This window comes from Gadus morhua, chromosome 3 (genome assembly GCF_902167405.1).
Source record: "Gadus morhua chromosome 3, gadMor3.0, whole genome shotgun sequence".
In the NCBI taxonomy this organism is placed as follows: domain Eukaryota; kingdom Metazoa; phylum Chordata; class Actinopteri; order Gadiformes; family Gadidae; genus Gadus; species Gadus morhua.
Genome location: NC_044050.1, coordinates 15875617 through 15890849, shown reverse-complemented (window position 1 = coordinate 15890849; position 15233 = coordinate 15875617). Strand labels below are relative to the sequence as shown.

Genomic DNA, 15233 nt, shown 5'->3' with positions numbered 1-15233 from the left:
AGAGAGTATTGAGTTGACGTGGGGGCTCTGGTACGAGGCAGATGGAAGGTCTGGTGGTTGGAAGAGAGCAGGAGTGCAACAACCCAATACAAGTACTTGGAAGAAATGAAACACATGGACAATGAATACTGTAATGGACGTGAGCAGTTTTCTTTTTCTTTTTAAATACTGTACAGCGGACCGTTTAACACTGCATGAATCTCCTGAAGTTCCTTGTGAAGTTTGGTTAAAGACCGGGCCGTGAAAAGAGATGGGTGCCTTGTATAGTAACACGCAACACTGCTAACACATTAATTAACAAATATGAGCAACGGTTTTTTTCTTTCTTTCCTTTTTTTTTTTTTTTTTACAAAAAGTAGTCTCTTATCGGTCGAAAAAAAGAAGTTAAAATCAGCCACCGAATAAATAACCCTTTTGTGTTTCTCCTCTATGGCCAGTTACTGGAAATACTTGTACCTTATGATAGTCCTGCAACCAACTGCAGGATAAACACCTCCGCTTTTTTTTTTAGCTAACAGCGTGTTTGGAGCTGGCGCCCAAAACTATGAAACACCAATGACAGAATTATCACAGCAAGGGATTTAAGACTCAAGTGCATCATATCAATCAAAATGGGGGTAAATATTACAGTACAACTTTAAATTGTATAATGTTTCTTCTTCTTAAGCCAACCCTCTTGTTTTGGTCACAGTTTAAGGACTATTACATTTAGTTAAGTTCATCTTTTTATGGGTGGGGTGGGGTGTTAGCCAACTTTCTTTCTTCACTGTGTTAAAACAAGCACCATGTATCCTTGCATGACTTTGTCACAGTAACAACATGCAGTAGAAAGATCAACTGAACACAACTTCGGAACTGAATATAATGATCATAACTGGCAGCCATATTGTCCAAGACAAATTAAACAAAAATCAGAAAGATGAAAAAAGCATTCTGCAACTTGATACATTTTTGGTATAAAATAAAACACTTAGAAGAAACCCTCTTAGCATTTAGCTACTCACAATTTGTCATTCAATCAGGGAAAAATTGGCATTATTTGTTGTGAACAATTGTTATGTAAAACTGAGCATGTGCAAACAAATAAAAATATAAAATGCAAAAAACTGGCACATGGATGTCAAGGTACTGCAATATTCCTGGCACCGTGGCTGACAATGACCCCCCAACCCCCCCCCCCCCCCCCCCCCCCCCCCCCCCCCCCCTCCCCCCCTCCCTCGAACAACACTGCAATGTACCATTGCAAAAGTCCTCATTACAATAATATTACACATCCCCTTGTATAGATGCAAAGTGCAAAAAATAAATCTTGGAATTGGTACGCTAAGGCTAATAAACATAAGAGACAAAGACAAAAGAAAAAAAATAGAAAAATGAAAATGGCATCAGTGTAGGAGCCTAAAAAAACATGCAGGCAACCTCTGAATATCCAACGAGTAGATAAAACAAGTTAGATGATATTCTTTTTTTAGTTCTCGTTCTCTGTTTAAAAATGTGTCTTTGACGCTAATATGAATGAAGCTAGTCAGATGCTACCTCTTTCTTGCCTATAGCTGGAAGTATTGTACTATACTGTAACATAAAAGAGAGAGAGAGAGAGAGAGAAAGAAAGAAAGAAATAAAGAAGAGAACAACCATCAATACAACTGTTTGACACCAAAAGCTTCGTCAGGACACTATTTACAACTGAAGCTTCCATGCTTTTGTAAGGGGAACCTTTAAAAGCTATCATTACACAAGTACAACAAGAAGATTTTAAGTTTTTTTTCCAATACTATTATTTCTGCAGGCAAAGTCACAAATAAGGGTTTGAATAGATTTGTTTTAGAAGGACATAAGAACAAAGCAAAGGGAGGAAAGAAATCAAGGGCAAATGACCAGGGGGAAAAAAATAAATATGGAGCTATTTTGTCTTTTGTTGTTGTTTTTTTTACATCAACTCCACACTTTAGTGTCTCAAAGTATTCTTAAAAAGAGCGAAAGGGGGAAAGGTCAAAATGATCTGAATGTTTGGAGTACCTGGTGGGCAGGGGGCGTGGAGGAGGAGAGGATAATCGGTGGGGTGGACGATGAGCAAGAGGAGCACAGCCATTTTGTTTGCATGGGATGACCAAAGGGCTCAATTCAACCGCTGAACTGAGGAGGAGGAGGGAGAGGAGGACAAAGAGACTTCTGAAGAGGGTTTGCGGCGGGTTGGTGATAGTTTATGTAGTGGGTAAGTGTCTCAGTCTATTATAGTGGAGAACGGCATGTTTTTATGGAGGTTGGGGTTTTGCGAGTGCCGGTTGCGACTGCGCACGGAGCTGAACACCATGTTGCAGCCCAGGATTTTGCACTTGTGCATCTCGCGCAGGTGCACAGTCTTGTAGTGCACGCGCAGCGTCCCTTTGTTACTGTACATTTTGTGGCAGATGTTGCAAAGGATCCCGTTGCTGCCCCCTTGGCCGCCCCCGTTGGACGACAAGAGAATCGACGAGGAGGACATCCCCTCCTCGTCCTCCTCCTCCTCCCTCCCTCCTCCTCCTCCTCCTCTGAGTTCCACTCCCTCCTCGTCCTCCTCCCCGCGGAGCAGCCCTCCCCCTCCGCCGCCGCCGCCGCCGCCGCCGCCGCCGCCGCCGCAGTGCCTCTTGGCCCGCTGGGAGAAGTCCTCCCCGTCGCTGTTCTCCTCCCTCTCCTCCTCCACCCCGTCCTCCTCCTCCTCCTCGTCCTCCAGGTCGTCCATCAGGATGCCCTCGTCGCTGGCCTCGTCGGAGCCCTGCGAGGAGTGGACGCTGCCGCTGGACTCCACGCTGGAGGCCGTGCTCAGGTCCAGCACCATGTAGTCATCGGGCGGCGCCGCCCCCCGGAAGAACCCGTTGTGGGCGGGGTGGTGGTGGTGGTGCGGGTTCTGGAAGCGGGGGCGGCCGAAGGGGAGGTGGGGGTACTCGAGGTGGCTGGCGGGGGAGCCCGGGTCGCGGTGGAGCCCGGCGGCGGCGGCGGCGGCGGCGGCGGCCCCCAGGCCCATCCCGGCCGCCATGGCGTCCAGGCCGAAGTGGTGTCCGGCGTAGATCTTGGCCAGGAACTCGGCCCGCAGGTCCTTGGGGAGGGGCTTGAGGTGGGGGTCCAGGACGATGTCATCCAACTCTTTGGTCAGCAGTTTGCGGTGCAGGTTGATGTTGGAGCTGTGCCTACAATTGGGAGAGAGAGACGCAGTGGGAGATAAGATGGCGGGCTTCTGCTTCGTCTACCTAATGATTAAAGTTATGGCCAAAGTAGCGGAAAATAAATACATTTTCTGTCCTAATTTGAAGTGTGTGTTCAATTGTGATTGAACTCCTGATCAACAACTGGAGTAAAACGTATACAATTTGGGAGTGGTGATCAGCGTAAGCCATTTTGGATCCAGGCATATACACAGTATATAAATACTACGGCAGAAAGACTGCAGGCCACGGAGGGAAGAAACGGAGGGAAGCGCGCTCATCTGGCGACCAGAGAGCCAGCCACCACCGTGTTTACCGCTGTCAGCATCGCACAGCCCCCCGAATCCAATAGTCTCCAACTCAATTAAATCCTCATAGCCATGTTAGATGGGACTTGATCAATTGATTTGAGCTGTGGTAATGCGATAATAGAGCGGCGAGGGCGGGGGGGCTGGTTAGCATATTAGCACGGCCTCTGACACGGCTGTTATCACATTTTTATCACGGAGACAGATCCAATCCAATAAACATAATGCTCTTGTATCAGTGTCTGGGTTTGGTTTAAACACACAAGACGTTCTATCATAAAGAGTGACAAAGCCAAATGCATCACAGTGAGTAGCAAAGGGGTAAAGCATGGTTGCTATTAGGGATGGTTTCTTTTTCAGAATAAAAGCCATGCTGGGGAGAGCAACGGGACAGCGGCCTGACAAATCAAAATCAACAGCGTTAGCTTCATCTCCATTCTCCTCTCAGAGTCCAAAGGAAAACAAACAAATGTGGACTCAGGGGAAACATTACACAATACAAGTTACGGTGATAAAATAAAATAAGGATTTAGAAAGTTATCTAATATATGTGGGGCATACCCAGGGCCCACACCCTTTAAATGAAGTTGGCACTTAACTAAAATAAGTGAACAAGACGTAACGAGCAAAACACTTGAAATGTGGAGGGATGTCCATGCAGAGACGGCATGTGTGTGTTAAAAAATACGAAAGAAGCAACAGAAAAGAATAAAACACCAAAGCAAAAAAGGGGGTCATCCTAGGGAAGACGATGCAAACAACCAAACAAAATGGAGGCACAATGGATAGGAGAGCTTACCAGCAGTGGCAGGGTTGGTGCAGTCATAAAGGGTCCCTTTCCTTTAATTATTTACTTCCCTATCCGACATTCTCCTGCAAGAGGTAAACATACATTCATTTGAGGGACCCTTTTCTGTTAACCAGGCAACCAGGGGCCCGTCAACGCAAGCATCATCAGCATTGAGGGGAGCGGGAGAGAGAGAGAGCGCACACCATGGCTTGTCTATGGTGCTCTATCGTATTTGTTTGTGTGTCTCTGTGTGCATCAAGGTACGCATATGTTTGTGGGAGACACGGAGAGGGTGTGTGTGTGTGTGTGTGATTGTGTTACAGACTCACACTCCCATACGGTGTGAGTTATATCAAAGAGACTGGTGTACATTCTTTGTTCTTTGTGTCTCTTTGATAGCAGAGTGTGTAGCTGCACTATAATGTTAGCGTATGGCTCCTTTAGGAGAGGCTCAGTCAACGGGAAGTGATTCAACACTTTGTACACCCGTACGGGTGTTTGGATGCGTGGCCGATGTTCATGCTTACCACTAATAAGGAGAACCATAATGGCTGGGTTTTCAGAACACGTCGGTTTGACATTCAGGTCAGGGATGCTGTGGATGATGCTCAGGTAGGCGGGTCCCTTATAATAAGTCTCCAAGTCTCTCTGTTTCTAAAAGAACACACCTTCTCACTGCTAATAAGCTCCGGGCTTCCAAGGCTATACGTTAAAGTCAAACATGTTAAATGCCATGCAGTAAAGCCCCGTCCCCCTTTAATGCTATCGCTATAGTATTTCATAAATACATACAGAGCTACAACAGAGATCATCACTTGTACAGCTTCATACAAAAATAACAAACAGGACAAAACCAAAAAACAACAACCTAAACGTCAAGTGTGTTTATGAACATATATTGACCATGGCATAAATATAACTTAATGGAAACACAATAATAAAAAGGCTTTGCCAAAGAATAAAATCCTTGCCTTGCTTATATATTCTATAAAGTGTACACACACATTTCGCAGAACAGAAGAGATTCCTCTGGTTTTTAGCAACACACATTTCAGTCACAGGCTTAGTTTCCTCAGCTCCAGTCTCTAATGACGTTAGCTGCCTCCTCTTCTGGCCACTAATGTGGCCGCTAAACAAATACGGCGGTCTCATCTTCACAGAAAAACACTGAGTAGGCCTCAAAGGGGGGCGGTGAGGATTTTTAACTGTGAGGACTTCCATCATCTTTAGGCTAATCTGATGTCCCTTTCCCTTGTGTATCTGCATGTGTGTATTGTGTTGTGTGTGTGTGTGTGTTTCTGTGTGTGCGATGGCGACTAAATAAGTCATTTTGTAAATGAGACGAGAGGCCAAGTGGTATTAAACTGGCTGTGGAGGTTCTTTGTCTTGTCTGTCATTTGTGGCGTGTCAGGAGTTTTAAGGGCGTGGGAGGAGAGAGAGGAGAGTTAATTTATCATTCTCTCTGTGACTGCTCTCTCTCTGTCTCTTTCTCTCTCTCTCTCTCTCTCTCTCTCTCTCTCACTCTCACTCTCACTCTCACTCTCTCTCTCTCTCTCTCTCTCTCTCTCTCTCTCTCTCTCTCTCTCTCTCTCTCTCTCTCTCTCTCTCTCTATCTAGCATCCTGCCCAACAGCATAGACTACAGACAAATGAGTCCAGTGTGGACGGTACGTTTGCACTTATTTCTATTGTTTCAATTTTAAAGTGCAACACAGATGATGGTGATATTAAATTAATGAAGAATATCCTCTGTATCTAAAGCTCAATCATATTTTATCGCAAGATATTTTGATTTTTTTAATTATGTATATATTTTGCATTTGAAGATTTTATTTTGTTACATATGTTCTCTCTGTAAATAATGAATACTTTTTAGTTTCAGAGAGAGAAACAGAGAGCCAGAGGGAGAGACCAATAAAACAAAGAGAGAGAAAAGGAGAGAGGGGGGGAGAGTGCGAAACTGAGCATATATGTGCACCACATGCTGTGAAGGGGACGAGGGGCGAGTGAGGCTGAGGGAAGACAATCACTCTGCCTTTCCCAGTGTTTCGACAGAACATCTTTTAGGACCTACTGTCGTGTTGTCTGCACAGAAAAGAGTGCGTTTTTTAAAACGATATACAGGTCGACTGAAGTGAGAAAAGCCGACAAACTAAGCACACTGTTACTTCTCGAGAGGAGAAGGGCTCACATAAAGGATCATTACTTCACTGATGTTTTAAAAAAAAGGAAAAGCTTGGCTAATAAGAGAGATGATTGCTGGTACACATGCCTTCACTGTAGTTAATCACCCAGCGGCGTACCAACGCTGCTGCTGCTGCTGCTGCTGCAGAGAGCACTGGCTCCCTTCAATAAATACGCAATCATTTACCACTGTTCAGCAGGCAGCCCGACACACCACAGCCATGTGTACACACTAGCACATACACACACACAGACACACACACACTACACACACACACACACACACACACACACACACACACACACACACACACACACCACACACACACACACACACACACACACACACACACACACACACACACACACACACACACACACTCACTCTCACACTCGCAAAGGGAAGTACAAAATAATGGTTAGAGGGCACGTCAGATTGTCCTTGTGTTTTGGGTAATCTGCTCTTAATTTGCTGATTTTATAAAGAGGCCCGAGCAATTGATTTAAACTTTTCTTTATTGCCCATTTGTTTTGGTCATTGTTATCAGTGAAATACTTATTTTTTATCTGGATGATTGTGTTATACACCCGGTTACCGCATACATCATAGTAATGACCACATTAAAAACTAAAAGAAAAATCCCTGAACTTTATTTCTGTCCGTGCGCTGTTTAATATTATCGGGAAAATTACTCTCTTGAAAATGACCCAATTATTTCCCTGTGTTTCCTCCTCCTCCTCGACTGCATTTTACACATATTATGTAGTTAAAGGATTACCCAGGGACACATCCTGATGAGGGTCTGGCCAGAGAACTGACCAAACTCCAACCCCCAGAATTCCTCCAGCACTTGCAATACCTTGCTCCCTTGTGTTTTGTCTCCCATTATAACCCAGCAACAGAGCCCAGCGATAATCGCTCCCATATGCTCTTCAGAATCCCTCCCCTACTGGAAGAGTGTGGAGACATTAGAACTGTTGACCCCAGATCAACACGCATTTCCTTAAAATGTGTTGTTTTGTGTGCACCACAGCCATGGCAGCCAAGAGCTGCAGGTTCTACCGCTTTTAAAATGGACTTCCTTTTGTTGTTTTTATATTTTTATAAAAATAGTGTTTTACATATTGATTTGTACATGGAACGTATAGAATATAATAGCTGCACATTGAGAATAAAATCGAAAATATGTCCTGGTTCTAGTTCATGTTGTTTCTATTTTAAAGAATAAAGTCTTCACTCCTGATAGCTTTCTTCATTTTAAGTTACGTTATCATTTTAGTTTGAACTCATTTCCGGAATAGCCTACAATAAATATAGTTTATTTTCTATCTCCACATCAATCAATTAATTGTATCTTCTTTTTTATGTCAAGACATTTTCCCAAATGTCTGTTAGAATTCCAAATATTTTTTTTGCATAAGATGACAGATAAACAGAGAACACAGCTATTTGTCCAATAGGTCCATAACATGTTCATTATGTGTACTATTACTTCATTAACCAGACCAGACTGCGGTCCGCCCCGGCACTAAGGTCTCTTTAGCCAGAGGAGGCCATCTGTATCAGCGCCATAAGAGGGATACCTGCTGATAGGCAGAGTCCTGATTTCCTCAGCCAGTAGCTTGTGTTTCTAAAGAGACTTTCTAGCTACGTTGCCAGCTAATGAAGCTGTTGTGCTGTCTCTGACTACTCCTAGATAGCACTACACTTCCTGTCATGCTAATAAGCCCCCATAAACCTTCTGGGGGGATCGCCACTCGTTTCAGCGCTCCGATAAGTAGAGTGTGTGTTTTATACAGAACGACAGTCAGGAGACTCATTTATGAGATAAAATGTACACAGAAACAAATAATTATTCTATGTAATCTGTATGCACTTGTGTATGTGTGTGTGCGTGTGCGTGTGTGTGCGTGTGTGTGTGTGTGTGTGTGTGTGTGTGTGTGTGTGTGTGAGTGTGTGTGTGTGTATATGTATGCTCGTGTGGAAATCTGTGTGTGTTAGTGTTTGTGTGTTTGTGCAAATCTGTGTGTGCGTGTGTGTGTGTGTGTGCATATGTTTGGGCTCATGTTTGAGCGTATACCTGATATTGGATGCGTGCTTGCGTTTGTGTTCACATGCATGCACCCATACATTATTCTTTATCTGCCTACGTGTGTATGCTGGACTGTGCCTGCAGCCTGTGTGTGTGCCCATGTGTGAGTGTCTGTGCCCGAGTGTTTGTGTGTTTGTGTGTGTGTGTGTGTGTGTGTGTGTGTGTGTGTGTGTGTGTGTGTGTGTGTGTGTGTGTGTGTGTGTGTGTGTGTGTGTGTGTGTGTGTGTGTGTGCGTGTGTGTGCAGGTATCTGGGAGAGCAGGTACACGTGTAGGAGACAGCAGGCCTGTCGTGCCTCAGGCTAACTCTGTCCCCGAAGCCTCGTCAGGAGAGGGAAGCCAACCAATGGTGCGGCGGCGGTGCTAGGCTAAGCTGCGCCGCGTCAAGGCAGCGCTTTAATAACGCTTCCTGTCATCTCCCTGCTGTTGCCACAGCTGTGTCAGGTGAACAGCGTGAAGGCAACGCGGCTTATGTTAACTCCGCTGTTTTTTTGTCTTTCCTTCCTCATCTCATCCTCCTCCTCTCATCCCCCACTCTCTCCTCCTCCTTCTCCACCCCCTCCCCCTCTATTCCTTCCTCTCCTTCCCTCCTCCCTGATCCAGGGCAGAAGCCAGAGGAGTCACCTGCACTGTTTACCGGCGGCTAATGAACATGCAGTGGCAGGAGCAGATGCCACTCTCACGGGGAACTCAATAAAAAGCTCAGGGTGAGAGGTGGGGCGAGGGACATTTGTCTGTGGATGAGACGGATGATTTGCTATCTGTGAATCTTTTGAGTTGCCAATTACCTGGAGATAAGGGAGACGAGAGAGCAGTTGGCTGGGAGGGGGGACGTAGCTTTGAAAGTTGTTCTGCATCAAATGAATGTGTCAACTGCCGGAGACTTTTTACACACACTGAAAGATATTGTAGTTTCATCCCACAATTTCCCCCCCTAGAGGAGTTGGCTGCTTGCGTTTTCTCCTGGTTCCTGGTTGGTTCCCATGCTAGTCTGAACACATGAAATATTTTCTCGTGCTGGGAATCTAAGAAGGGTGGATTTCACTTTGAGGCACAAGGTTGAGGCAATGGAATATGATACTCTGTACGTCATCAGGTCGAAAAGAGAGGCAATTCTACTATTTTACGACTTTTCAATCATTTTAAATTACTTTTACACGAATAACTGTTATGGTTCTGCTGCTGGAACTTACTTCACCGATTCCCCTACTTATACTCCATACTTTATACCTGTCTTACTATATACAAGTTTATATTGGACAGGGTTATATGTGTGACTTTGAATGAACGGTTCAACATCTTTAACCATGGCCTGTCTAAAGAAACAAACACATCGAGCAACTCCTCTGGGAGATGCTAGGCCAAGTGGTATATACGTAATATAATATGCCCCCAGCATGTGTTACTGAGCCAAACTGCTACCAGTGCCGCTACCGTTTATTTCAAGGGCAGTGTGTGTGTGTGTATGTGTGTGTGTGTGTGTGTGTGTGTGTGTGTGTGTGTGTGTGTGTGTGTGTGTGTGTGTGTGTGTGTGTGTGTGTGTGTGTGTGTGTGTGTGTGTGGAGACGGTAAGTGCTAACAAGCCCAGGTGAGTGGGGCTAGATTCAACTCCAGACGCGTTAATAAATGCAGCGGTTTGACAGACCTCCGTCTCGTATGTTAAAATATGCACCCTCACCTACCTGCCAGTGACAAGGTGAGGGGAGTGCAGGTAAATAACACACAGCTGTCCTACAGGGGCATGCTTGTGGACAAGTAGGTTTGTGTGTCAGTGTATGTTCCTGTATGCGTGCGTGTGTGTTTGTGTGTGTGTGTGCGTGTACAGTTTTTCATCGAACTGACACGCTTTCTGTACTTTGACTTGACAAGGTGCTGTGTGTCACTGAATCTATCTCTTAGTAATTAATTAGCTCAACAGCTGTTGAGAGACGTACTTTATCTAGTTAAGTTGAACTAAGTATTGCAACGATGCAAAGATACTTCTAAATGAAAGATACAACTATGTGTGTCAAAAAAAATAAAAATAAACAATTAACCCTTCCGATTTACTCAGACTTACCTACCGTTTACATTAATAACAAAAAAACATGATAAATAATAACAACGGAACATTTACACAGTCGACTCTCAAGCGTGGCGCTTCTCACGTTTCAACTAACCTGTCTCGGCTCCGTCGGGAGGGGAAGGCGGCGTTGCAGCCGGCCACGGTGCACACGTGCATCTCCTTGAGGTGGACGTTCTTGTAGTGGAGCTTCACGCTGTAGGAGCTCTTGAAGCTCTTCTTGCACACGTAGCAGATCTTGGGGTCGGGGCTGGAGCACAGGTCCCCCTCCGGCGACTGCGACGGCGGGAACTTGGGCGGGCTGGCGCCGTACGCCATTGAGGAGATGAAGCTCTCGTGCAGCGCCGCCATGCTGGCGGCGGCGGCGGCGGCCGCCATGCCCCCATTGTAGAGGCCGTACTGGCTCATGCAGAACATGTCGTAGGTGGGGTCGGCCAGCTCCTCCTTGATCTTGACGGGGGGCTGGTGGGGGGACGGCGACGACCGGCTCTTGTCGTCCATCTCGCTCCTCATGTGCGCGTCCTCTTCCTCGTGGTCCTTGTCCAGACCGTGTCCTCCGTGGCGGCCGTGCTTGTCCTCCACCTCCATCATCTCGTCCCGGTAGAACATCTTAGACTCTGAGGTTTCCGATTCGTTCTCAAAGTCCCTCTCGTGGTCCTGGTCCTCAGAGGTGAAGCTGTCCATGCAGCGCAGCTCCCCGGAGCTCCTGAGGTCGTTGCCGCTCCTCGTCTCACTGCAGGGACCTTCTCTGCACTCGTCTTCGTTGTGCCTGATCATGCCCCTGAGGGCCAGGCCGGGGCTCATCTCGTCCTGAGAAGGGGACTGGTGTCCACTCCCACCGCTGTGGTTCCCGCTGCCGCTGCCGTTGTTTTTGATACTGTTGCAGTTCCCGTTGATCTTCACGTGGCTGTGGAGAAGGGAGGCGGGGTGGTGATGGTGATGATGATGCATGTCGTCATCATCGTCTTCATCCTTGTCATCGTAATCATCCGCCACGTCGATCACTTCCTTCTCGATCTTCACCGGCATGCTGGACTTACGCGGCTTCTTCTTAGGCATGGGGTCGCTGTTTACACTGATGGGTTCCTGGATGCCACAGGGAGTGGGCATGCGATGGGACATGGGCCCGGCATCAGACATATGAGGATGGTTACTCTTGTGGGAGGCGGCAGCTGCAGCAGCTAACATGTTCTGCTGCTGGTCCATGAGGGAGGTGCTGTTTGGCAGGATGGGACTGGTTGGCAGTGACACTGGAGGGCTGACCAGATCTGCGGGGGACAACAACGTACGATAGAACGGAGGCACGGGCTGGACTGGCTGCACTGACTTCAGGGATGGGAACACCAATGGACCCTGCAGGGGTGAGTGAAGAATAGGGTCTAACGGCGGAGTGGTGAAGCCCAAGGGTGGCCTTCCAGGACTGGTTAAACTAAAGCCACCGCTCTTGTTGGAGGAGATGACGGGTGTACCCGATGAGTTTGACCGGATGAGGTCCTTGTCCCGATTGTTGCGCAGCATTGGCATGTGCAGCCGGGGGTTGGGGTTGGCGCTGTGGCGGTTGCGGCTCCGCAAGGAGCTGAAGACCATGTTGCAGCCCTCAATGGTGCAGCGGTGCTTGATCTTCAGGTGCACCGCGTTGTAGTGGATCTTCAGAGTGCCCTTGTCGTAAAAGGTTTTGCCACAAGAATTGCAGCAGACACGGCCCTTGCGGGAGGTAGAGCCCATGCGGCGCATGCGGTGCATCTTGGAGGAGAAGGAAGAATGGGTGATGGACTTGGACTGCTCGCTCTTCACGAAGTGGTGATGGACCTGGTGGTCACTCAGGTTGTGGGGCTGCTGCTGGTTCTGGGGCAGTTGCGAGCCCTGCTGCTGCTGCTGCTGCTGCTGCTGCTGCTGCTGTGGTTGTTGTTGATGTTGATGCTGCTGGAGCTGTGTCTGCTGCTGCTGCTGCTGCTGTTGTTGCTGCTGGGCTTGTTGTGTGGAAGGGGTAGGCGAGATGGGGGAGGCCCGGTTGCTGGACTCCGTCTTGGGTTCGATGTTGCTGTTCATGCCGCCCAGGGGTCCACGGCTTGGGCTCTGACCCGAGCGAAAAGGGGAAAGGGACACCTCGGATTCACTGCTCTCCACCTGCTCACTCTGGTTTGGGAGGCTGGGTTCGCGTAGCCGCAGGGCAGACTGCTCCATGGGCAGGCCATTGGGGGGAAGGCCTAGCATGGGGGCCGAGACTGGGTTGATGTACTGGAAGGGAAGCAGGAACGCCAGGCTGTTGGGAATATTCTCAAAGTGATGAATGCTGGAGGGGCTACTGCTCTCCATATGCGTCAGGAGACCGGGGCTACGACTGCGATTGTTGCTTTCAATGAATGTCCTTATCCCGGAGTCCGTCTTGGAAGAGGGAACGGTAACCGCCTGACCTTCCTTCTCTTGAATTGCCATAAGCTCCACAATTGATTTGGTCTCACCAAAGCGTAGGAATTGCTGCAGGGTGATAATCTCCTCTTCTCGGGACATGATGGACCAGCGGTCCAACACTTTGCCTGCAGCATCCTAGAGGGCCAAAAGGAGACAAGAGAGAAGACAAACACACACAAAACATTATTGATTGTGCATAATCAGTGAGAGTAGAGGATAAAGTTGGGGTGAGCTGCTCTCTACATTAAATTCAAAAGGCCCTTAAGCGATGAGAAAATGTAGCTTTGTCTAAAAAAGTCTTTCCACCATTGTCTCCATGTCCCAAACACCCCACAAGGCTTGCTTATTTACTTCAGATCACCGATATGAATAATGCCACTCATCAGAATCCTAAAGAAAGAGTGAGGGTGTGAGGAAATTTAGAAAACGGAGGCGGACCTATTAGCAGTCTCTGTAGATGTAGTTAGTAGAAAGACTGACAGAAAACAGATTTGCAAAAGCAGTGAACCTTCGCTGAGACTCCCTCTGTACAATCACTCCGCCTCTACTTTTATTTACATCTGTGTCAGACCGAAAAAAAAAACACAAGCTTACATAGACATGCTATCATAATTATGCATGGCTTTAATCTCTAGCTGGCAGGTGTTGTTCTTAGTGTCCCCTAACTCTGGCTAGTGTTAAGACATTCATAAAGGAAATCTCAGGCTAATTAAAGGTCATCTAACAAGACACCTAAGATGTTACTCTGCTGTTGAATATCCACTCATTAAACAGGCAATGGATAAATCGTTCCTATCTTTAATGTTAATGAGCTTCACAGGGTCACATCTTGTATAACAATTAATATTAATAGAAAATGGTCCATTGTATTAATGCTTGTTCTTTGAAAATAGATGTTATTTTGTTCAAAGTGGCTACATAGAAAAAATATCTACAAGGTAATGAATGAGGTATTGTCAGTGTATGTCTTTTACGATCCTTGATGTTTCCTAATCCTGTATTGGAGTGTGCTTTTGTGGGAAACAAACGTCCATGTTTCTTCCAGACACTAGAAATGTTCCCATGAGAGGCTCCTTTGAGAACATCATTCTGAAGGAGCACTTTCTTGGCCGGCTTCTTCTTGGGATGCTTTTGTTAATGACTGAAATATGAAATGCTTTGACTTCTTTGAAACTAGCCCAGTGCCAAACATCAAACCATTGCAATGGATCTGGGAGAATAATCTTGGCATGGTCGGAAACCTGGGCTTGCAGGCGGGGTTTGCGTGTCAAATACTTGACCCACTGCATTTGTCCCCTAGTGACAATCAACTTTTTCCCTCCAAAAAACTGAAATGAAACAACTTCTGAAATGTATTTTGACTTTGAGATGTGGAAGATATGCATAAAGCGGAGATGAATACTAACGGCAATCAGTTAACACAACCTCTTACGCTACAAGATGCAAGTCGCTTCGGGGGTGGGGGGGCTGGGCAAGCCACACAAAGGAATGATAATTAGTCACAGAGATACTGCAATAATTGTGTATGTGCTCTACCCTGCTAGGACCTATAAAAGATAAATGACTACTCTTCCGAGTTAAAAGCTGGAAAAACCAACATCAGAAATCATAAAGGGGCCTGTAAGGAGAAAAACTGAAAATAAATGTTTAAAGAGAGACAGTGGAAGCAGAAGAAGGAAAACAAAACAAAATGAAGGCTGTATAAAGAAGACAGGGGGTTGTTCATGGGCTTCACATCATGCCCACAGATAGATTCTTTAGAGATCAAACTTCAATAGTCACCAGGGTATTTGTTGTTAAATATACATTAAAAACATTTTACACTTTCATTCTGTGTATGCACTGTTTTTTCTCTTCTTTTTCCCGGAGGCAGGACTTTAAATTCTAGCCTATGCACTATTATTTTTATGCTGCATAGCCATTTGGTCATTTGTAGTTCCATTATATTTAATTGAAGCAAGAGACGAAAATGAAAGCAAATTCAAAAGAATCACTAAAATGAACATTTCACGAGAAACACTTACAAATTAAAGACGTCTTCCTTTGTGCTACAGCATTATAATTGTAGTGATAAATATAACTAGGAGCCATGGAGGTTGATACATGTCATCATACAATTTCACTCTGAAGCTACACCCTGTCCTGGTTTATGACACACGTGTCTGTTAATAATCATTAATAAATCATATTCCAGAATACATGCCT

At 46.2% G+C, this 15233-nt stretch overlaps 1 protein-coding gene across 1 annotated transcript in view; it reads right to left on the bottom strand.

Annotated features, from left to right (window-relative positions):
• Window positions 1-1212: 1212 nt before the first annotated feature.
• bnc2 (basonuclin zinc finger protein 2) overlaps window positions 1213-15233 on the bottom strand; it is a 48984-nt gene continuing 34963 nt past the window's right edge. Inside the window, exons 4-5 of the mRNA XM_030352352.1 lie at window positions 10714-13163; window positions 1213-3167 (exon numbers count right to left, since the gene is read on the bottom strand). Of these exons, the coding sequence (XP_030208212.1) occupies window positions 2225-3167; window positions 10714-13163 (3393 nt within the window). The 3' untranslated portion in view covers window positions 1213-2224. The remainder of the gene's footprint in view (window positions 3168-10713; window positions 13164-15233) is intronic.